Source organism: Aethina tumida, chromosome 1 (genome assembly GCF_024364675.1).
Source record: "Aethina tumida isolate Nest 87 chromosome 1, icAetTumi1.1, whole genome shotgun sequence".
Classification (NCBI taxonomy): domain Eukaryota; kingdom Metazoa; phylum Arthropoda; class Insecta; order Coleoptera; family Nitidulidae; genus Aethina; species Aethina tumida.
In genome coordinates this window covers 51,919,160-51,944,813 of record NC_065435.1, presented here as the reverse complement: position 1 = coordinate 51,944,813, position 25,654 = coordinate 51,919,160, and the positions used below count along the sequence as shown (strand labels likewise).

At 24.3% G+C, this 25,654-nt stretch overlaps 3 protein-coding genes and 1 long non-coding RNA gene across 4 annotated transcripts; 1 reads left to right on the top strand and 3 right to left on the bottom strand.

Annotated features, from left to right (window-relative positions):
* Window positions 1-48: 48 nt before the first annotated feature.
* LOC109594761 (calcineurin B homologous protein 1) lies at window positions 49-980 on the bottom strand. The gene is made up of 3 exons (XM_020010005.2): window positions 820-980; window positions 502-768; window positions 49-447 (listed from the first exon to the last, which is right to left on the bottom strand). The coding sequence occupies exons 1-3, from the start codon at window positions 884-886 to the stop codon at window positions 209-211; spliced, it is 573 nt and encodes a 190-aa protein (XP_019865564.1). The 5' UTR covers window positions 887-980; the 3' UTR covers window positions 49-208.
* Window positions 981-1,128: 148 nt separating this feature from the next.
* On the top strand, window positions 1,129-1,692 carry LOC126264388 (uncharacterized). The gene is made up of 2 exons (XR_007547101.1): window positions 1,129-1,317; window positions 1,489-1,692. It is a non-coding gene; the product is annotated as an uncharacterized LOC126264388 (long non-coding RNA).
* Window positions 1,693-4,376: 2,684 nt separating this feature from the next.
* LOC109594771 (molybdopterin synthase catalytic subunit 1) lies at window positions 4,377-5,157 on the bottom strand. Its single transcript, XM_020010014.2, has 2 exons — window positions 4,770-5,157; window positions 4,377-4,685 (listed from the first exon to the last, which is right to left on the bottom strand). Exons 1-2 carry the CDS (start codon window positions 5,012-5,014, stop codon window positions 4,478-4,480), a joined length of 453 nt encoding a protein of 150 aa, XP_019865573.1. The 5' UTR covers window positions 5,015-5,157; the 3' UTR covers window positions 4,377-4,477.
* On the bottom strand, window positions 5,031-6,003 carry LOC109594783 (molybdopterin synthase sulfur carrier subunit). Its single transcript, XM_020010024.2, has one exon. The coding sequence runs from the start codon at window positions 5,283-5,285 to the stop codon at window positions 5,031-5,033; it is 255 nt and encodes an 84-aa protein (XP_019865583.1). The 5' UTR covers window positions 5,286-6,003.
* Window positions 6,004-25,654: the final 19,651 nt, after the last annotated feature.

Sequence of the window (25,654 nt, the reverse complement as noted above, 5' to 3'; positions counted from 1 at the left end):
CACCACTTAATTGATAACATAAAATTTAGAATATAAAATTAAACAAGCTTTACTTAATACATACATATTTACTATCTAATTTATATTTCACCTCAGCCATATAATTTTAATTTAATTTAAAAAACTAAAATATCACAATATCTAAACCTATTAGTGGGTATTCACAGTGGAAAACTTGCTAGAATATTTCAATGTTTGAATGAAACAGTTAATTTAAAAAGCGAATGCTCATTTTTTGTTGAACATCTGTTCTTTGTAGAGCTTTACAAAATTCTTCGAATGAAATCATTTGATCACCGTCTTCATCAGCTTCCAAAATTGTCCTTTCTGCTATGCTAGTTAATTGTTCTTCACTAATATGTGTACCAACCATCATGTGCAAAATGGCTAATAATTCATCCTTTGATATTAAATCATCATTGTCCAAATCATACATCTTAAATGCAACTGCAAATACAATAAGTAATTTAAATATACAAGATTTAATTATAAAAAACTTACATCTTAATTTATCTTCCCTGGAGTTCAATTTGTTTTCTTTATTCTTTTTAATAGGCCTGAAGTGTGCCAGAACTTGCATAAACTGTCTAAAGTTCACCCTATCACTAAATTCATCTCCTTGGAAAAATGAATTAACAATTCTCTCTCCCAATGGATTAATGGCTAGTTCTGGGATTCTTAGAAAATCATTTCGGCTTAACGTGCCACAATCGCCCCTGTCTAGGGCGGTAAATCTTGAGTAAAGACGTTCAATTTGGTTCGAAGTAACTAAAACAATAGGAATAAAATTTCTGTGGAAAATTACACTGACCTACTTACATCCTGTTTCTTGTTGTATTTGTGCAATTTCTTCTTGCCTCAAAAGAAGCGATGATCTGTTACCCATTTTACTGAAATTTTGGTATGATAATGAACAAAAAGGACTTTGTGACAAATGTCAGGCCGTAACTGACAGTTCAAGTTTCAAAGGTAACAAATTGATAGTTCGCGTCACGGACACCTATTCCGAGTATTAACATTAGAGCTACGCGTGGTAGGTCCAATGTCTTCGAGAGTTAATAAATTAAAATAATTAACAAAAATTTAGTTTTTTTTTGTTTATTTAGTTTTATTCAACAATTTTTGGGTCCATATCGTTCGCTTAAATCTCGACTTCAAACGAATAAATGCGAAGGCATCCGAAAGCCGACCGCGCCATGCCTCCGGGCGTTCAGCGGCTCGAGGGATTTGGACCGGGGCTGTCGACTAAAAACTGCGTCTCCAGTATAGCAAACCGTAGAATATACAAATTTATCTTGGTAACTCTGGTGGAAATGAGTAGGTATTTTGTAATATGCGAAGTAGATATAAATCTGTTTTGGAGTAGGTGCAGGGTTATTAATTTAGGTAACCTAAAATTAATTTCTAAAATAGATATGATAAACAATTTTATAATCTAATTACATTCATTAAATTATTTGAATGTATATGATTTTACATTTGTTACAGGACTTATAGTCATCTTCGAGTACATAACAAAAATTAAGTATTGTTTATGTCAACAAAGGAAGAATCTTCGTTAAATTGATGACACGGTTTATGAAGTTTTTTAAATAATAATAATAATTTTAATAAAGAGATATTGAACTGGAATACTTTTAAAACATTATCTACAAACTGTGATATTTTATAAATAAATTTGTCTTTATAATAGCAAGTGTTTTATTTTTCAAATTTTGAAACAAATTAGTTAATAACAACACAACGTAACCAAGTAATTTTTTGTCACAATTTCTTTGAATAATTTTATTTATTATATATATATATATATATATATATATATATATATATATATATATATATATATATATATATATATAATTATATTATATATATATAATTATATTATTAATATATAATTATATTATATAATATTGTGAATTTTTCTCTATTATTTTGTTTATATCTTATTTATATCCACATATTATCAATTTTCAAATCTATCAAATTAATCAAAATTAATATTCTGTTTACTATGCAACTATGCAATTATTTATGTCCACATTTTAAATTCGAACATTAAAATATAATATTAAAAATTACACACAGGCCTGTAAATATATGTGATACAAAAAACGTATATAAAATTAAAATATATGACTATTATTATCGTATATTCAGGATATATTAAATTAAAAAGTTAATTGATATTTGTTACCTGTTTTACAATTATCCAAAAATGTGGAACATTTTGGATTATGTTCTTTGTTTTTAACGGAAAATCGGAGCAGTTTAACCTTTTTAATTATGGATAGAAACATTCTTTATATTATGGATTGTACCATTAATCCATTACAATTAGCATTGTAATAAATATTTTATTTTATATACATAAAAAAACTATGTCAACTAATAACTACTAACACAAATCTCAAAAACCTTGCAATCAATCTATTTCACATTTTGGGTGTGCATTAATAAGTGTTTGATCTATGACATGACATAGTTTTGAAGTCATAATATTCTTTAATAACAACAATACTGGTCAAACTTAGGTCATTTTCTACCATGTTTGTACAACAAATTCTAACCTAACCTAACCTAACCTAACCTAACCTAACCTAACCTAACCTAACCTAACCTAACCTAACCTAACCTAACCTAACCTAACCTAACCTAACCTAACACATACATCTGTGACATCGAGATTAATTTCTATTTATATTTGATTATGTACTAATGATTAATCAAAACTACTATTGTGTATCGTATTTATTATATTTGTTTATATGATAAAATGTGATTGGTTAACAATAAACTATATGACATAAATAAAAAGTTTAAACTGTATACATTATTGTATTTTTAATATATATTACTGTATTATACGAATTTTTGGGTGGTATTTAAACTTTTAAACAATATATCAAATATACTATTTGAATTATTTATTACATTAATTAATTTACAATATATTTCATGTATCTTGATGAACAAAAATAAACAATATAAAATAAAGAATATAAAAAAATATTACTAAACCAATGAAAAATCAACATTACTTATTCCAAAATATTTTCAAAACATCTATGGCTTATGAGACTGTAGTTTTTTAATTCAAAATAGTTTATTTTTATTGGAACATTTTATTTAGTGAATCCAACATCCAACCTCACTAAAATGTAAGATTCCTCCTTTTTAATACAATAGCAATTATATTTTATAATTTTGTATTTATATATATTGTTTCATTTTAGTTGTTATTTATAGAATTATTTTGTATTATGTTACATTTAAGTTGTTATTTATATGTATTTTACAATATATTTTGTTCAAAAACACATTTAATATTAATATTTTATTTTGTTTAATATATTATTATTTTTGAATTTATCTGTTTATTTTAATTATACATTTAACTTTTAATACGAATACGATATGGTAAAAACTATCGTATGATAGTGTATAATTCTTAATTACCAACATATAATATGATAATGGAGTAAAATACCTTTAGAATAAATATATTAGAATTAGGACAACAATTATTATACGAATTAAACAATAAGAACTGTAACTATAAAAAAGTTTTTGATATTAATATTCGATTCAAAATACATAACGTGAACAAGCAATATTCTTAATTTGTCAAATTTAATGATGCGAATCTGTTGCAATAACACACTCGCCGCAAGCGAATATAGCCTTTGAAGGATGCAGATCTGACGCCGACCGTATATACATGAGATCTCAAATGCGGTCCGGTTCCATACAAAAAAATTTGCGCACGAACTGAATGTTTATTTGATTTTGTGGCGGAAGCGCACAAAGTGCGATTCCTTTTCTAGTAACTGCCGCTCTTAAAAACATTTTAAGTTGCGCATATAATTCATTGACAACTATTGTCAAACAGTTTGTTCAAAGTAGTACTTACAATCCCTTAAATATATACCGTCAAAATTAATCTCTATTTATATTTGTTTATTAAATTTAGGTCAAGTTGCATTACGAATGATTTCAGAACTACTATTGACTAGAATCCACATGATTAATAGTTGGCAACACTTAATTACTAGCAACCGGGCTCCCGAAATATAAACCTTAAATAACGGGGCGCTCTACCTTTCGCGCGTTAATTTTGAATGGGAACACGAGAACTTCGGGCGCGTACGGGTACACTTCGCCTTTACTCGGATGATACTTTATTCGAATGATATGACACCCAATTTTTTTACACTTAAAGCATAACAAAATTCATTCATAGATTCATACTATAATACAATACAGTTCTGTATCCCATAGCTAGGTAAAATATATTTAATATATTTAAATTTAAAAGAGTAATTAAATTCCTTCTTAATCCAATTGGACAAGGAAAATAGGATTAACAAAAAAAAAAAAAAAAACAAGTTTTAATTTAACAAATGTAGAATATAATCTATTCACTTTCATAATAACAATCAAAATCACAGCTGCACTAAATTCCTTATTTTACATTTTAATGTTCTCTATTATGATTAGACCACATACATTCTTTATTCTCCTTCCATTCTCCTTTTGTGTCCTCATAGATTTCTTTTTTCCAAATAGGTACTAATTTTTTGACACTATTTATGCACCATTCTGTAGCTTTCATTGCATCAAACCGATGAGGTGAAGAAATTGCAATTACAATACTTGCTTCTTTCACAGGCACTAAACCCAATCTAAAAATAATTTTTAATTCATACAATCAACCATAATTATAATATATAAAAAATAAAGCAAATGTATTAGAAGTATTTAATCACCTGTGATAAATAGCAATGTTCTCCACATCCTTCCACTGTTCTCTAATTTGGTCACAAATTTTATTTAAAGATTTTAATGCCATGGATTCATAGGCTTCATATTCCAGTGTAACAACTTTCTTGTCCTCAAAGTTATCCCTTGTTGTCCCAATAAATATGGAAACTGCACCACAAGATGCTGCTGTAACCATTTCACTAATTTTTTCTACAGAGAGCTTTTCTTTGGACAAGCTCAAGAAATTCATTTTTAAATTGTAATTTTTAACCGCCACTTAAAGGAGGAATGACTGCGATTTCGTCGCCAGTTTTCAACGTGTACGTCTTATTTGTATCGCAGTAATCTTCATTGAGAGCTAATATTATGGTGTCCTTTATGTTGTCTAATCCAAATTTCTTAACAATTATGTTAAGAAGAAGTTGGTATGATATATTACAATCGATTTCTAAATTATCGTGCGTCCTACCGGCGATTTCCCTGGCTTTTGCGAAAAATATTATTTTTATGTTTACTGTCATATTACAGTAATACACACATTCTAAATAAAACTGTACATATTAACAGATTACACAGAGCACCATGTTGACCTTTAACTTTAATTTAAAGAATTATGTTGCGCAACATGTTGTTAGTGAGGTTATCAACGATAATAAGTCACGCAATTTTAGTACAAGATCATGTCATTAGTGGGCTTTGAGTGGAACAGATTTAATTATGTGGATTAAACAAACTTGTTATCAAAAACATGTAAATATTAAAATAAAGTAAAAAGCTTTTAAATATTTACCTATTATTATTAGACATCTGTTATGGATTAAATACACTAATAATAACTGATAGAATTCTGTTATCAAGAGTTATAATATAAATAAGTTTAACACGTTAACGGCTTACATTATCGTTTATCTACAAGTTCTGAATAAATATACGTGGTATGTGTACTGCATACATAAGTATCCATCAGGTGTGACCATTTCTCTCCATCAGATTTTTCTATAACAAGAAAAATTCCTAAACCTAAAACAGTTCCTTTGCCACCATCACTTTTTCATTTTCATATTCCTTCCAATTCCAGGGATTTTAATTTTAATGTTTTTGAAAATTCATTGTCTAATTTGAATACTAGTCAATCTATTCCTCCCACTTCCAGAAATCTTAATTTTAATGTTTTTGAAAGTTCATTGTCTAATTTGAATTCTAATTGGAATTATTTATCTTTATGTTGTTTGTTATTGTTGTTGAAGAAATTTATTGTGTTGTATTTGTATTTATTTATTTACTTTTGTTATATATAATATGTAGTATACAGAAGATTGATGTACTTTTTATAATGTACAATAAATAATTTGTAATAAAAATGTTTTCATTCCATAGCTTGTTTTATTTCTCACAATTCACCCTATAATGTACCAATTAATTTGAATTTGAAACTATTCCCGCTAATTTTGTCAAATTTCAAATACAGAAAACTATAAAGGCGGCATCTATTGAATAATTTAAGCACTACAAATTAATTTATCGTCCAATGTTGTTTCTCATTTTTAGTAAGAGGTACTTCTTGGGTGAGATTTTCTATGGTGTGACCAGTGTGGCCATTCAGCAACCAGCAAAGGTTTTCTATGCAGCAAACCTACCTTTTCGAGTCTAAGATGATTTTGGAGTGCTCGTTTTCGTTCATTACGTTCGGCACGTATCGGTTTCCGAATCGAAATGCGACTGCCGTGGATCCGCATGCAGTTTTTAGTACTGGTTTGAACATTTTTGTTTCATTATAATGAAATTAAAATTAAAATAAACAATGATAATAATATAATACATAACAATAAATATGGTGGTTATGGTTAAATTAAATGTAAAAATATATTAAATTTTAAATTATTATTTAAAACAAATGTAGTGCATGCATATGCATATTTCAAATACATAATATATTTAATCTAAAATACTTAAAATAATTATATAGTTACAGAATAAAAAAATGTTAAAATTAACAATATAATTGTAGGAACATTATTGTAGATATCAATTACGCATTTTGGTTAGACAATAAAATAAGAATAAACATTTATTTTATATGTAAAGTGTGGAAAATAATATTCAATTATAAAATTGCTGGTATATGTTAAACGTTAGTACTTTATAGAATAAATTCGTATAGACTCTATTAATTCCACAGCACGACTAGTTCATTATGAATAATAACAATTTAGTTCAGGTCAACAAAAATCAAATTATTTACGGAATTATTAAAAGTTTATTTAATTGAACTGATTTCAAATGTTAAAAATTATATTGATTAAACACAAATGTGTTTAAATTAGATATTAAACGAAAACATTAAGTTAATTTTAATCAAATAATATACCTAAATAAAATTATTTGATTATTTTAATAAAGAAATATTTTATAAATTTACTTTTATTACAATAAAAATGGAATACATGATAAATAAGTGAAAATTTCCAGAATTTTTATTTAATTTATTAATAAAATAGTTCAATGATAATAATAATAAAAATAATAATAATAATTTAGTTCCGATTAATAAAATTTCTGGTAAAGGTTAAACATTTCTTCTTTATAGAATTATTGGATATTAGTTTCTTAAAACATTTAGAATTTGAAAATAGGTCTGATTAATAGAAATGTTGCATTATAAATTTAATTTTAATAACAAAAATATCAACGACTATGAATTTCGCGATTTATATATTTATATATTAATTTCAAATTATATATCAAACAACAATGTTGGGAATTTGCACCGACTTTCATATTTCCAAGTTTATGTAATGCTATAAGAACACTCGTTTACTCGCGCTTGATATATGCGTTCCCATTCTGAAACCGAACTGTGTCGATTCCAAAGGTACCGAACGTGTCTAACGAAAATAACAAGTTCACAGCAAGTTGGTTTGCTGAATGGCCACACTGGACTCCGCGGGGGTGGTGGGAGTGTCACCTCATGCTTGCGATTGGTCAACATACGGGTTTATGTAATTACAAGCACATAGCGAATGTATTCAGCTGAAATGCAATTTTCCACTCAAATTTCTGATTTATTTATTAACAAATCTTACAGATTGTATTATAATAATCGTTTAAACATTGTAATAATTAATGATTATAATTAATTTTACATGTTGATGAAGTGCAGTAAAAATCACGTGGTTCTAATTTATAAATTTTAAATTAAACATATTTGAGATCGAGTTTAAATAATTATAAAAAGTGAAACCACAAAAATTTTAATGTTTAAAAATATTATGATAATGCCTAAAAACATATAATTAATTTTAACAATACGAGAATTTAAAAATTTCTTCTTTCTCCAATTATTTAATACACACACATTATGAAAAATTAACATTGTGAAATTTATAGTTTAATAAGCGTATAAAATATTTTAAAAATAAAATTATTACAATGAAATTATTAATAATTTTAAATTATATTACCATTATCATAACAAAAATAAATGAAATAAATTAAATGAATAATTTAATATAGTAAAATTTATGATATATTAAATATTAAATACAAATACTTTTTTGTTATTGTCACATTTTATAGTGAAAATTTGTTTATAGGTCTGTTTAAGATGAAAGTGCCTCGGTAACTTTTTTTATTAATTAAACGAATATTTGAGTACTATCTTTATATATTTTCATTACTCCGTTTATTCTGAAAAAAAAAACAGTCCTCTAACTATAAAAATATACGATTTTATGAAAATTTGGAATAATTGGAATAGTCGATAGTAAAAAGAAAAAATTAATTTATTTACAATAATGTTTGTTAATTGAAATATTTACATGTAATTATCAGTGGTAAATTTTTAATTAAATTTAAATTATTTAACTTATTATAATAAACGTCTATTAAATAATTAGGGAAAAAAGAAATTTTTAAATTCTCGTATTGTTAAAATTAATTATATGTTTTTATAAATTATCACTTTTTAATTTAAAATTTATCATTTAGAACCACGTGATTTTTACTGTACTTCATCAACATGTAAAATTAATTATAATCATTAATTATTACAATGTTCAAATGAAATAAAATATCTACAAATACAACGAATATTTATATTTATTAAATTTATATTTATTTAACAAATCCTTAATGTTGCTTGTTGCTGTATTCAGAGTTAACATAGAAGTAAGTACATATACACAATATATTCTGTTCTCTTCATAGTAAAAACATCAGCAGAGATATTTCGGATCTTGGATTAGAACTAATAGACAAGGAATGGGTACTTGGCCTATAACCCCGAAAAACCTTACATTACAGAAATTTGTCGGACCAAATAAAAATACTTTCAACAACAAAATTTCAAAAAAGGCTGCACATTACTAAAGTCACTAAAAACTACTCTCGCCTACTGTTCTATGGTCTAGCGAATGTGATTCTAAGCAAGTCAAAATTGGACTTTTTGATTGATTATGACTAATTTCTCGATATTAACAAAAGTGGTATTTTTTTCATTTTATATATGGGAATAAAAAATTTTATTTATTTTGTAAAATAAAGTTGCTTTTGGTTTAATTTCTTATTGATATTTATTTATTACAACTTTAATTTTTAATAAATACTTATTTAGTTCTGAAATAATATTTCATGATATATGATATAATTATTCTGTGATTGACTGGCAGAACATTGGCTCACCACCCTTCCTTTCATCTGGTTCCACACTTTAAACCTACTACTGTAGGTGATAAAAATTGGGGGGGAGGCATTTCATATTATTTGCACAAGAAAAATTTACTCTTAAATAATTTTGATTATTAAATTCGTTTTTGAGGTATTTAAATTTTGATGTTTTGAAAATTAAAAAATGAAAAAACATTTTTAATTAAAATAACTGAAAAAAGTTAAGCATATTAGCATACATTTTTAAACATCCTGTATACGTGGATTATTTGTGAATAAAAACGTAAAAATAAAAACAATAAAACCTCAACGTCAACCAGACATATTACAATATGGTGAGTGGGTTAACAAAATCGAAATGACGTTATGATCAGTCACAATTGTAGCAAACAGATCATCTCTCGAAAATTATTTCCTAAGATTGACGAATGTTGATGTGCAGACGTCTTCTACCATCAGTGTACAAACATCTTCATAACACTCAGCACAAAACCAGTCTTGTCTAGAGTTGCAAGAGATTTACCCGGCAAAAGAAGGGGACAATTAATTTTGCTCAAGCCACTCTAGGCAAGCAAATATTTGCTGGGACTTCAAACAAATTACACCAAACATTTGCCTTCGTTTTATTTTTGGGGAAGCCTTATTGCACTTTAAAAATCATGAATCAAACTATCGCAGCGATTCATCGAATTACTAGACTGAATAGGAACTATCACCGTGAGACTTGATATCAAATATCGAACCTACACGTACGGATCGAGTAGGTCGTCATCGGTGTGTTGGACGCGTTGTTTCTGCGCCAGGTCCTCCAGTTCTTCGCGTGTTCGCTTCTTACGGAACTCGTAGTACGAGTCTCGTACACCAGCGCGAATATGTACTCGATGGCGGCCTGGACATCTGACACGCTCGGCGCTGCAAAATTCAACTCAGTTTTCAATATATCTTTCAAATAATATGGATAATTATAGACAACTTCGAAAGTTGAATAATACTTACCATTAAAACTGCTTTCCAGAGTGAAAAGTTGATAGAGGAGACAATAAGTAATACAATTCATGATAACTTTATTTTAAATCAAAATAAACATTTTTTGTTAACAGATAACAATTTCAGAAAAATCTAAATCAAATAAAACACATTTGTTATACAAAATAAATTATGAGAACATGTGATATACTATAAGACTCGTATTTATTAAAAAAATTTATCAAATTATACACAGGGGGAAATACTGTTTAAAAATTAATTTTCTATTTATTTTGGCTGATAAATTAGAAAATCATATTTAATTTTTTCTGTATATCTACATAAAAATAAATATTATAATTAAATATATTGTATTAATCATATTAGTTATACAAAAAATCTAAGAAACTGTGATTTAACATGTAACATTTTCTTTAAATTTATTATTATTAAATTATGTATTTCAAACTTACAAGAAACAAAATTAGCACAATATTTCATATGAAACATTTAAAAATTTAACCTTTTAGAACTGATTTCTGGAAGAAAGAAGCATTCTTGTATTAGTAGAAAATAAAGTTTCTATATCTAATAAAAATTGATATTTTCAAGTTATATTGAAATATGAAAATAATAAAATTTAAATATATTGTATTATTTATATTAGTAGTATGCAGTTATATATAAAAAAAAAAATAAAAAACTGTGGTATAACATTTTAAATTTAACCTTTAGAAGTGATTTCTGGAGCAAAGAAGCATCTTAGCAGTAATAGAAAATTAGTTTTTTTTCTCTATATCTACTTAAAAATAACTATTTTCAAATTACTTTGAAATATGAATAATACAATATATTTATATTATTTATTACTATCAAAATATGTACTTTTTGTCTGCAATAAACAAAAGTAGCACAATATCTTATAATATTTTCATGTTAAACATTTCAAGATTTAGAACTATTTAGAATTGATATTTGGAGACAAGAAGCAGTTAAGATAACTTTACTTCAATCAAATAAAACACGATTACTCATTGCTAAATATAAATGAAAAATAAAAATACAAATGGTGTATTTTTCACTTTATATGTGGGAACAAAATTTCTTATTTATTTTGTAAAATAAATTTTAAGTTGCATTTGATTTAGTTTATTATTTATTAATATTTATTTCTTTTATTACTTTTCTACTACTACAATTTTAATTTTTAATAAATAGTCATTTAGTTCTAAAATAAGGCAATATACTTAACTTTTTGCGATCAGTTCATTTGATGTAATTATTCTGTCGTTGACTGTAAAAGTGTTGGACCACCACCTTCCCTTTCATCTGGCTCCACACTCCATGCCCAAGAAAAAAGAAAATGTAAATAAAATTTAATTAAGTAAATGTAGCTCCACAAACATTAATTTCAGAACATGTATTTTCTCATATTTCCGTAACCTTCCGTTCAATGTTGTTTAAAATTAGTATGTATTATCTTCCAATTTCATAAACATTTACTATGATGATATAGTAGCGTAAATTCAGGGGAGTTCCCCTCTTTTTCTCGCCCTACTTTCGTCGTCACTAATTAACTTTTAATACTATTAAGGTCTTCATATTCTTTGCATAATTTAGAAGAAAAAATTTACTCTTAAATAATTTTAATTATTAAATTCGTTTTTGATGTTTGAAGAAAGTTAAAATGATTTTAATTTTAATACAACACAAAACTTTGATGTTTTGAAAATTAAAAAATTACAAAAATATTTTTAATTAAATTGATCGAAAAAAGTTAAGCAAGTATTTCGACCAAAATATAAATGTAACCATACATTTTTAAACGGGAATTATTTCTGAATAAAAATGTAAAAATGAAAACTATAAAACCTTTGACAAAAAAGGAGGTCGAAAAAACGCATCAAGGGTTTAAATCGAAATTTAAATATTCAGTTTTATTTTAACTCTATTCTACTGCCTTCTTAATATCATGCTGTATGAATGCTTCAGACTGGCTCAAGACAAGTTGATGTGGTCGCTGCATTTAATGTTGACCAATCGTAGTGTGTAGACTCTATCAACGATTTCTAGAGACTGGACATGAGCGAGATCGGCTTAGAGAAGGTCGAACAAAATTTACATCTCGACCGGGAAGACAGATTATTAATCAGAGGAGAACGAGAGGACACAATAAGAAGTTGCACACTTCTCAGACAAGACCTGATTTTGGCTACTGGAGGTCATATAATCCCAAGAACAGTTTTAAATCAGTTAAATGATGCAGGACTCCGTCACAGGAGACCCATAAGGCGCCTACCCCTTCAACCTGCCCATCGCGCAGTGAGATTAGCTTCGTCTCGGGATCTTTCCTGGCATGAAGAATGCATACCAAGCATAGCGGTATGGGGTGGTATTTTTCTAGGAGATAGAACGGAGAGCTACATCTGCGATCGTAATTTAGGCAACAGATATTATCGATAATATGAATATATGAAGTTTATTAGTATTGAAAAGGACTATATGTTATTTATTTTACAATAAACAGGCCATATTGTTTCATCATTAGTATTCCTATTAAAATTATAATTAATAAATTTATTTGATGCATATTGTTTTATTTATATTTATTAAATGTCACAACATAGCATTATTTTGGTTTTACCGAATATAGTGTGACTCATCTTAGACTGGAACACCCCCGTAACATTTTTATTTATGACTCGTTTGTAATGAATAATAGTTTGAAAGATACAAGATAATACTTTAAGTTATAAATTGCATCTTCTCTTGTATTTATTTCTTTTGTTCAATTGAACCGTAGAATAAATTGTCAAAATATATGTAGGGTTGTAAGTGAGAATATCACTATCACTTAACGTATTACTTTTCATATTAATGCTTGTTAAACGTTTTAATAGTGTACAAATGAGGTCTCATTAGTGTTTATACTATAAAATTGGACTTGAGATTTTGTTGGCACTAAGAATTAAATTGTTTGTGAGAACAAATGTCACTAATTGATATTCTTAAGGTATTTCGATTCTAGTATATATAATAGTTCTTTATGAAATCTAGTATGTATCAATTTTTAAGGAAGACTAATTTTTGTTTCAGTTTATAATTATATTATTTTAATTCAACTAAACCATGGAAACAAGTATCACAAATATCTGAGATTTAGAAATACTGACCATTAATAATTATAGTCAACAATACAAAATTGCATTTGTCGTTTTGTTTGTACTATGAATTAAATTGTTTATGTAGAGAATTAGTGAATTAAGTCACTAATTGATATTCTCAGATATCTTTGACACTTTATTCGGTTGAAATATTTTCATTAAATAATGCGATTTCAACTCTAATCCATGTAGCAGCAATATTTCTTTATGAGAATTAATATGTACCAATTCTGAAAGTTTTTTAAAATTAATGAACAACTTGTTACATTACATTTTTCTAATTCAGATGAAATATAAAATAAAGTGTCAACAATATCTGAGGCTTGTGGTCTCGTTGGTACTAATAATTTAACTGTCTGTGAGGAGAACTAATATGTGTAAAGTGATTAATTGATATTCTTAAGTAATTTTGACACTTTGCTTCATCTATCTGTAACTGAAGAAATAAAATCATAAGAATAATCAGATTTTTAACTCTAGTCCTCTAGTCTAAATAATAACCAATATTTCTTTATAGAAATCGGTATGTACCAATTTTGAAGCTTGTTGAATACAATAAAAAACTTGTTTTTGTTTAAATCGAAACACCCTTCTAATTCAACTAAACTTTAGAATACATTTCAGAAATATCTAAGAATGTTTCTGTTAAAATATCATTAAAAATTTAGAACTGAATAGTTTTATTAGTAAATTAAAATATCAGATAAAATTGGATTTGTGGTCTTGTTGGTTATAAAAATTATACTGATTGTGAGGAAAACTGATATGTTAAATCACTAATTTATATCCTCAGGTAATTTTGTTACTTTATTCCACGTATTGGTTACACAGAAAAATAAATTTAGAAGGATAATGAGATTTTCAACTCTGATTGAAATATTATCAAATATTTCTTTATGAAAATTGGTATGTACCAATTTTCAAGGTTGTTGAATTCAATAAAAAACTTGTTTTTGTTTAAATTCAAAATAACATCCTTCTAATTCAACTAAACTATAGAATAAATTGTCAAAAATATCTGAGAATGTTCCTAATAAAATATCATCAAAAGTGTAGAAATGAATGGTATCATTAGTAATTTAACTTATCAGACAAAATTGGATTTGTAGTTTTGTTGGTTATAAAAATTATACTGATTGTGAGGAAAACTGATATGTTAAATCACTAATTTATATTCTCAGGTAATTTTGTTACTTTATTCCACGTATTGGTTACACAGAAAAATAAATTTAGAAGGATAATGAGATTTTCAACTCTGATTGAAATATTATCAAATATTTCTTTATGAAAATTGGTATGTACCAATTTTCAAGGTTGTTGAATTCAATGTAAAACTTATTTTTGTTTAAATTGAAAATAACATTCTTCTAATTCAACTAAACCATAGAATAACGTGTTAAAAATATCTGAGAATGTTCCTGTTAAAATCTCTTTAAGAGTGTATAAATGAGTGGTATTAATAGTAAATTAACATATCAGATAAAATTGGATTTGTGGTCTTGTTGGTTTTAAAAATTAAGCTGTTTGTGAAGAAAATTGATATGTTAAATCACTAATTGATATTCTCAGTTAATTTTGATACCTTTTTCCATGCATTGGTTACACAGATAAAATAAATTTAGAAGAATAATGAGATTTTCAACTCCGATTCAAATAATATCAAATATTTCTTTATGAAAATTGGTGTGTACCAATTTTAAAGATTGTTGAATACAATAGAAAACTTGTTTTTGCTTAAATTGAAAATAACATCCTTCTAATTCAACTAAACTATAGAATAACTTGTCAAAAATATCTGAGAATGTTCCTGTTAAAATCTCTTTAAGAGTGTATAAATGAGTGGTATTAATAGTAAATTAACATATCAGATAAAATTGGATTTGTGGTCTTGTTGGTTTTAAAATTTAAGCTGTTTGTGAAGAAAATTGATATGTTAAATCACTAATTGATATTCTCAGGTAATTTTGTTACTTTATTCCACGTATTGGTTACACAGATAAAATAAATTTAGAAGAATAATGAGATTTTCAACTCCGATTCAAATAATATCAAATATTTCTTTATGAAAATTGGTGTGTACCAATTTTAAAGATTGTTGAATCCAATAAAAAACTTGTTTTTGTTTAAATTCAAAATAACATCCTTCTAATTCAACTAAACTATAGAATAAATTGTCAAAAATATCTGAGAATGTTCCTAATAAAATATCATCAAAAGTGTAGAAATGAATGGTATCATTAGTAATTTAACTTATCAGACAAAATTGGATTTGTAGTTTTGTTGGTTATAAAAATTATACTGATTGTGAGGAAAACTGATATGTTAAATCACTAATTTATATTCTCAGGTAATTTTGTTACTTTATTCCACGTATTGGTTACACAGAAAAATAAATTTAGAAGGATAATGAGATTTTCAACTCTGATTGAAATATTATCAAATATTTCTTTATGAAAATTGGTATGTACCAATTTTCAAGGTTGTTGAATTCAATGTAAAACTTATTTTTGTTTAAATTGAAAATAACATTCTTCTAATTCAACTAAACCATAGAATAACGTGTTAAAAATATCTGAGAATGTTCCTGTTAAAATCTCTTTAAGAGTGTATAAATGAGTGGTATTAATAGTAAATTAACATATCAGATAAAATTGGATTTGTGGTCTTGTTGGTTTTAAAAATTAAGCTGTTTGTGAAGAAAATTGATATGTTAAATCACTAATTGATATTCTCAGTTAATTTTGATACCTTTTTCCATGCATTGGTTACACAGATAAAATAAATTTAGAAGAATAATGAGATTTTCAACTCCGATTCAAATAATATCAAATATTTCTTTATGAAAATTGGTGTGTACCAATTTTAAAGATTGTTGAATACAATAGAAAACTTGTTTTTGCTTAAATTGAAAATAACATCCTTCTAATTCAACTAAACCATAGAATAAATTGTCAAAAATATCTGAGAATGTTCCTATTAAAATATCATCAAAAGTGTAGAAATGAATGGTATCATTAGTAATTTAACTTATCAGACATAATTGGATTTGTGGTTTTGTTGGTTATAAAAATTATACTGATTGTGAGGAAAACTGATATGTTAAATCACTAATTTATATTCTCAAGTAATTTTGTTACTTTATTCCACGTATTGGTTACACAGAAAAATAAATTTAGAAGAATAATGAGATTTTCAACTCTGATTGAAATATTATCAAATATTTCTTTATGAAAATTGGTATGTACCAATTTTCAAGGTTGATGAATTCAATGTAAAACTTGTTTTTGTTTAAATTGAAAATAACATTCTTCTAATTCAACTAAACCATAGAATAACGTGTCAAAAATATCTGAGAATGTTCCTGTTAAATTCTCTTTAAGAGTGTATAAATGAGTGGTATTAATAGTAAATTAACATATCAGATAAAATTGGATTTGTGGTCTTGTTGGTTTTAAAAATTAAGCTGTCTGTGAAGAAAACTGATATGTTAAATCACTAATTGATATTCTCAGTTAATTTTGATACCTTTTTCCATGCATTGGTTACACAGATAAAATAAATTTAGAAGAATAATGAGATTTTCAACTCCGATTCAAATAATATCAAATATTTCTTTATGAAAATTGGTGTGTACTAATTTTCAAGATTGTTGGATCCAATAAAAAACTTGTTTTTGTTTAAATTGAAAATAACATCCTTCTAATTCAACTAAACTATAGAATAACTTGTCAAAAATATCTGAGAATGTTCCTGTTAAAATCTCTTTAAGAGTGTATAAATGAGTGGTATTAATAGTAAATTAACATATCAGATAAAATTGGATTTGTGGTCTTGTTGGTTTTAAAAATTAAGCTGTTTGTGAAGAAAATTGATATGTTAAATCACTAATTGATATTCTCAGGTAATTTTGTTACTTTATTCCACGTATTGGTTACACAGATAAAATAAATTTAGAAGAATAATGAGATTTTCAACTCCGATTCAAATAATATCAAATATTTCTTTATGAAAATTGGTGTGTACCAATTTTAAAGATTGTTGAATCCAATAAAAAACTTGTTTCTGTTTAAATTGAAAATAACATCCTTCTAATTCAACTAAACCATAGAATAAATTGTCAAAAATGTCTGAGAATGTTCCTATTAAAATATCATCAAAAGTGTAGAAATGAATGGTATCATTAGTAATTTAACTTATCAGACATAATTGGATTTGTGGTTTTGTTGGTTATAAAAATTATACTGATTGTGAGGAAAACTGATATGTTAAATCACTAATTTATATTCTCAAGTAATTTTGTTACTTTATTCCACGTATTGGTTACACAGAAAAATAAATTTAGAAGAATAATGAGATTTTCAACTCTGATTGAAATATTATCAAATATTTCTTTATGAAAATTGGTATGTACCAATTTTCAAGGTTGATGAATTCAATGTAAAACTTGTTTTTGTTTAAATTGAAAATAACATTCTTCTAATTCAACTAAACCATAGAATAACGTGTCAAAAATATCTGAGAATGTTCCTGTTAAATTCTCTTTAAGAGTGTATAAATGAGTGGTATTAATAGTAAATTAACATATCAGATAAAATTGGATTTGTGGTCTTGTTGGTTTTAAAAATTAAGCTGTTTGTGAAGAAAACTGATATGTTAAATCACTAATTGATATTCTCAGTTAATTTTGATACCTTTTTCCATGCATTGGTTACACAGATAAAATAAATTTAGAAGAATAATGAGATTTTCAACTCCGATTCAAATAATATCAAATATTTCTTTATGAAAATTGGTGTGTACTAATTTTCAAGATTGTTGGATCCAATAAAAAACTTGTTTTTGTTTAAATTGAAAATAACATCCTTCTAATTCAACTAAACTATAGAATAACTTGTCAAAAATATCTGAGAATGTTCCTAATAAAATATCATCAAAAGTGTAGAAATGAATGGTATCATTAGTAATTTAACTTATCAGACAATATTGGATTTGTAGTTTTGTTGATTATAAAAATTATACTGATTGTGAGGAAAACTGATATGTTAAATCACTAATTTATATTCTCAGGTAATTTTGTTACTTTATTCCACGTATTGGTTACACAGATAAAATAAATTTAGAAGAATAATGAGATTTTCAACTCCGATTCAAATAATATCAAATATTTCTTTATGAAAATTGGTGTGTACCAATTTTAAAGATTGTTGAATCCAATAAAAAACTTGTTTCTGTTTAAATTGAAAATAACATCCTTCTAATTCAACTAAACTATAGAATAAATTGTCAAAAATGTCTGAGAATGTTCCTAATAAAATATCATCAAAAGTGTAGAAATGAATGGTATCATTAGTAATTTAACTTATCAGACAAAATTGGATTTGTAGTTTTGTTGATTATAAAAATTATACTGATTGTGAGGAAAACTGATATGTTAAATCACTAATTTATATTCTCAGGTAATTTTGTTACTTTATTCCACGTATTGGTTACACAGATAAAATAAATTTAGAAGAATAATGAGATTTTCAACTCCGATTCAAATAATATCAAATATTTCTTTATGAAAATTGGTGTGTACCAATTTTAAAGATTGTTGAATCCAATAAAAAACTTGTTTTTGCTTAAATTGAAAATAACATCCTTCTAATTCAACTAAACTATAGAATAAATTGTCAAAAATGTCTGAGAATGTTCCTAATAAAATATCATCAAAAGTGTAGAAATGAATGGTATCATTAGTAATTTAACTTATCAGACAAAATTGGATTTGTAGTTTTGTTGGTTATAAAAATTATACTGATTGTGAGGAAAACTGATATGTTAAATCACTAATTTATATTCTCAGGTAATTTTGTTACTTTATTCCACGTATTGGTTACACAGAAAAATAAATTTAGAAGAATAATGAGATTTTCAACTCTGATTGAAATATTATCAAATATTTCTTTATGAAAATTGGTATGTACCAATTTTCAAGGTTGATGAATTCAATGTAAAACTTGTTTTTGTTTTAATTGAAAATAACATTCTTCTAATTCAACTAAACCATAGAATAACGTGTCAAAAATATCTGAGAATGTTTCTGTTAAAATCTCTTTAAGAGTGTATAAATGAGTGGTATTAATAGTAAATTAACATATCAGATAAAATTGGATTTGTGGTCTTGTTGGTTTTAAAAATTAAGCTGTTTGTGAAGAAAACTGATATGTTAAATCACTAATTGATATTCTCAGTTAATTTTGATACCTTTTTCCATGCATTGGTTACACAGATAAAATAAATTTAGAAGAATAATGAGATTTTCAACTCCGATTCAAATAATATCAAATATTTCTTTATGAAAATTGGTGTGTACTAATTTTCAAGATTGTTGGATCCAATAAAAAACTTGTTTTTGTTTAAATTGAAAATAACATCCTTCTAATTCAACTAAACTATAGAATAACTTGTCAAAAATATCTGAGAATGTTCCTAATAAAATATCATCAAAAGTGTAGAAATGAATGGTATCATTAGTAATTTAACTTATCAGACAAAATTGGATTTGTAGTTTTGTTGATTATAAAAATTATACTGATTGTGAGGAAAACTGATATGTTAAATCACTAATTTATATTCTCAGGTAATTTTGTTACTTTATTCCACGTATTGGTTACACAGAAAAATAAATTTAGAAGAATAATGAGATTTTCAACTCTGATTGAAATATTATCAAATATTTCTTTATGAAAATTGGTATGTACCAATTTTCAAGGTTGTTGAATTCAATGTAAAACTTGTTTTTGTTTAAATTAAAATAACATCCTTCTAATTCAACTAAACTATAGAATAACGTGTCAAAAATATCTAAGAATATTCCTGTTAAAATCTCTTTAAGAGTGTATAAATGAGTGGTATTAATAGTAAATTAACATATCAGATAAAATTGGATTTATGGTCTTGTTGGTTTTAAAAATTAAGCTGTTTGTGAAGAAAACTGATATGTTAAATCACTAATTGATATTCTCAGGTAATTTTGTTACTCTATTCCACGTATTGGTTACACAGAAAAAATAAATTTAGAAGAATAGTTAGGTTGTCAACTCTAGTTCAAATATTATCAACTATTTTTTTATGAAAATTGGTATGTACTAATTTTGAAGGTTTTTGAATTCAATGAAAAACTTGTTTTTGGTTAAATTGAAAATAACATCCTTCTAATTCATCTAAACTGTATAATAAAGTGTCAAAAATATCTGAGAATGTTCCTATTAAAATCTCTTTAAGAGTGTATAATTGAGTGGTAAATAGTGTAAATTAACGACACAGACAAAATTGAATTTGTGGTCTTGTTGATACTAATAATTTAATTGTTTGTGAGAACTAATGTGTTAAGTCACTAATTGATAAGAATGATGATTGATAAGATATTTTTATGAAGTTTATAAACGTTTTATCCGTATAAAATACCCTAGTCAACTTGCATTAAAATTTGACTTTATTCTTGACCTACAACTCATCAAAACCGAGTCACAAATAAGAAAGTTACGAGGGTATACCCATCATAAACGAACCAACCACGCTCTATTTTCAGATAACACAATTAAACACGCAACCACTATTAAATGCATTTTTTTCTAAATTTCTTACTGAAGAAAATACAGCCCCTTAAATATAAAATTCAATTCAATGTTTAAATTTGGTTAATAAAATACATACATACCTACTATTCATTGTAATAAATTTTTACCATAATGATACAGTAGCATAGATTCAGGGGGGTTCCCATATTTTATCACCTTATTTTCTACGTTACAGAATATTTTTTTAAAACTATTAAGCTTTTCATATTTTTGCATACAATAAATATTTAATTCAAATTAAAAAATAATAAAATATTCACTTTAAAATGAATAAAATTATTTAAACATTTAATTTAAATAAAAAAATAATTAAATTTAAAAAGAATAATTAAACATATTATTAAATTAAAAAAGTTAAAATTTATTTAATAATTTTATTTATTTATTTTAATTTAAAATAAAATATTTAATTTAACCAAAATACAATAAAATATTCAATTTAGAATTAAAAATATAAATTATCAAATATAAATTAAAAAAAAAATGTTTAATTTAAAAATGAGAAAATTAAAATATTTAATTTAAATTTAAATAAATTAAAAAAAGAGTAACATTTAAATTAAATTAAAAGAAAAAAAATAAATTATTTAATTTTAACATAAATAATAAATGAAATAAAATATTCAATTTAAAACTATTATTAAATTTAAATGAATTAAAATATTTAATTTAGTATATTAAATTAAATTGGAATTTTAAAAAATTAAAATATTTAATTTAAAATAAGAAAATTATAAAATACTTTAATTAAATTAAGAAAAATTAAAATATATGTTTTATTTAGATTAAAAAGTACAATATAATAAATTTAAATAAATTAAAAAAATAAAATAATTATTTAAAATTAAAAAATATATATAAAACATATTATTTAAATTAAAAATAAATTAAATATTTTATTTAGATTAAAAAAATAAAATAAATTATCTAATTTAAATTAATAAAATTTAATTCAATAAAGTATATCGGAGAAAATTGTAATTTGTTCTCTCTAGAGCAGATACCTTAAAATCAACTGACTCGGTCAAAAACTGACTGTTGGTTGATTCGTTGTTAAAAGAACCCCAAATAGTGTAATGAAAAACTTACTTTGCGTTGCCATTTGCCAGGTTAACAAGTCTCGTTCTAATAAATAAAATTATTATTTATTACCTTTAATGCCCTTTCCCTGTTGCCTTATCGTCTTTCCAATGTGTGGTTGGGTCGTTACAGTCCAGGTTCAAGGCATTAACAAAAACATTGTTTAACCATTCTATTAACAGGGAAATAAACAACTTGAATGTTTCAACTAAAGAAGGGACAATGGCAGCAATTTAATAATACAACTAAAACATAAAATGTTTTGAAAATACTTTTTATGTAGATTTTTCTTAAAAATATATTAAATGTTGAAATTAAAAGAATAATAAGAAAATTTAATAGAAATAAACCAGAGACACGAATTTTTAATGAAATAGATACTTTATTTTAGTAATTGTAAAGTATTGTTCATTCAATAGTTAAAACAATATGAGTCGATTATTTATCTCAAAAATTATGAAATTAAAATAATAATAAAAAAATAAAAAGAAATAATAATAAATTTATAAAAATAAAGTACTAAACAGTACCACGAAAGTTTAATGGAAGAGATATTTTATTTTAGTAATTTTAAAAAATTGTTCTTTCACTAGTTTAAACAATAAAAGTCTCAAAAGATTTGAAATTAAAAAAATAATAAAAAAATAGAAAGAAATAAAAGTAAATTCATATGTATATGTATAAAATATTATTTAACTGATTTAAAATTTAGATTTACTTTAAAATAAAATTTAAATAAATAAACAAAAAAAGTGAATAAAATATTTCAAAATTAAGTTTAAATAAAGTAATTTAAAAATTAATTAAATATGTAGAAAATTAAAGTAATTTAGATTAATGTTAAAATAAAATTTAATTAAATAAACAAAAATAATGAATTAAATATTTCAACACTAAGTTTAAATAAAATAATTTAAAAAGTAAGAAAACATGTGGAAAATTAAAATAATTTTGACTTCTTTTAAAAAAAAATAAAGAAATAAAAAAAACACTGAATAAAATATTTCCACAACATGTTTAAATAAAATAATTTACACATTAAGTAAACACGTAGAAAATTAAAATAATTAGACCTTTTTTAATACAAAATTTAAATAAACAATAAGAGTGAATAAAATATTTCAACAAGTTAAAAATTAAGAAAAATATATAAAAAAATTAAAATAATTTAGACTTACTTTAAAATAATATTTAAATAAATAAACAAAAACAGTGAATAAAATATTTTTTGGCTTTTTTAAAATAAAATTAAAATAAATAAATAAAAACAATGAATAAAATATTTCAACATTTAGTTTAAATAAGGTAATTTAAAAATTAAGAAAAGATGTAGAAAATTAAAATAATTTAGACTTTCTTTTAAAATAAAATTTAAACAAATAAATATTTGTTGAAATAGTTCAACAATATGTTTAAATAAAGTAATTTAAATATTAATTAAAGATGTAGAAAAATAAAATTTAATTAAATAAACAAAAATAGTGAATAAAATATTTCAACAAAAAGTTTAAATAAAATAATTTACAGAGTAAGAATACATGTGAAAAATTAAAATAAATTAGACTTTTTTTAATATAAAATTTAAATAAAAAATAAAAAAAAAGTTAATAAAATATTTCAACAATAAGTTTAAATAAATTAATTTAAAAATTAAGAAAAGAAAATAAGAAAATTAAAATAATTTTGACTTATTTTAAAATAAAATTTAAACAAGTAAACAAAAACGGCAAACAAAATATTTCAACAATAAGTTTGAATAATTTTAAAAATTAAGTAAAAATGTTGAAAATTAAAATATTTTAACTTCTTTAAAATAAAATTTAAATAAATAAATAAAAACAATGAATAAAATTTTTCCACAATAAGTTTAAAAAAAATAATTTTAAAATTAAGTAAAAACGCAGAAAATGAAAATAATTTAGACTTATTTTAATATAAAATTTAAATAAACAAAAAAAAAACAGTGAATAAAATATTTCAACAATAATTTTAAATAAAATAATTTAAAAATTAAGAACACATGCAAAAAATTAAAATAATTTTGACTTATTTTAAAATAAAATTTAAACCAAACCGATGAATAAAAATTTCAACATAAATAATTTAAAGATTACGTAAACAATTGGTTTTTAATGAAAGTAAACCTACCTTCGAAATCTGTATGTAGAATATCCATTAGGGCATTAAACACAACACGATTAACCATAAGTCACTGCACAAAACAACCAAACCGCACCACCGATTTACTGAGGAGGCGGGAGCGCGCACCACCACCCATCCGATCGATACCAGAGTCGATAATAGACTGATCGGTTATGGTGCGTGACTCCGCGGGGGTGGTGGGAGTGTCACCTCATGCTTGTGATTGGTCAACATACGGGTTTATGTAATTACAAGCACATCGCGAATATGTTCAACTGAAATGCAATTTTTCCACTCAAATTTCTGATTTATTTATTAATAAATCTTACAGATTGTTTTATAATAATTGTTTAAACATTGTAATAATCAATGATTATAAATAATTTTACATGTTGATGAAGTGCAGTAAAAATCACGTGGTTCTAAATTATAAATTTTAAATTAAAATATGATAATTTATAAAAACATAATTAATTTTAACATTACGGGAATTTAAAAATATCTTTTTTCTCTAATAATAAGTTAAATAATTTAAATTTAATTAAAAATTTGCCACTGATAATTACATGTAAATATTTCAATAAACAAAAATTATAGTAAATAAATTAATTTTTGCTTTTTACTATCGACTACTCCAATTATTCCAAATTTTCATAAAATCATATCATATTTTTATTGTTACTGGACTATAAAGATAGTACTCAAATATTCGTTTAATTAATAAAAAAGTTACCGAGGCACTTTCATCTTAAATAGACCTATAAACAGATTTTTACTATAAAGTGACAACAACAAAAAGTATTTGTATTTAATATTTAATATATCATAAATTTTACTATATTAAATTATTCATTTAATTTATTTCATTTATTTATGTTATGATAATGGTAATATAATTTAAAATTATAAATAATTTCATTATAATAATTTTATTTTTAAAATACTTTATACATTTATTAAACTATAAATTTCACAATATTAATTTTTCATAATGTGTGTGTATTAAATAATTGGAGAAAGAAAAAATTTTTTAATTCTCGTCTTGTTAAAATTAATTATATGTTTTTCGGCATTGTCATAATATTTTTAAACATTAAAATTTATGTATTTTCACTTTTTATAATTATTTAACCTCGGTCTTAAATATGTTTAATTTAAAATTTATCAATTAGAACCACGTGATTTTTACTGCACCTCATCAACATGTAAAATTAATTATAATCATTGATTATTACAATGTTTAAACGATTA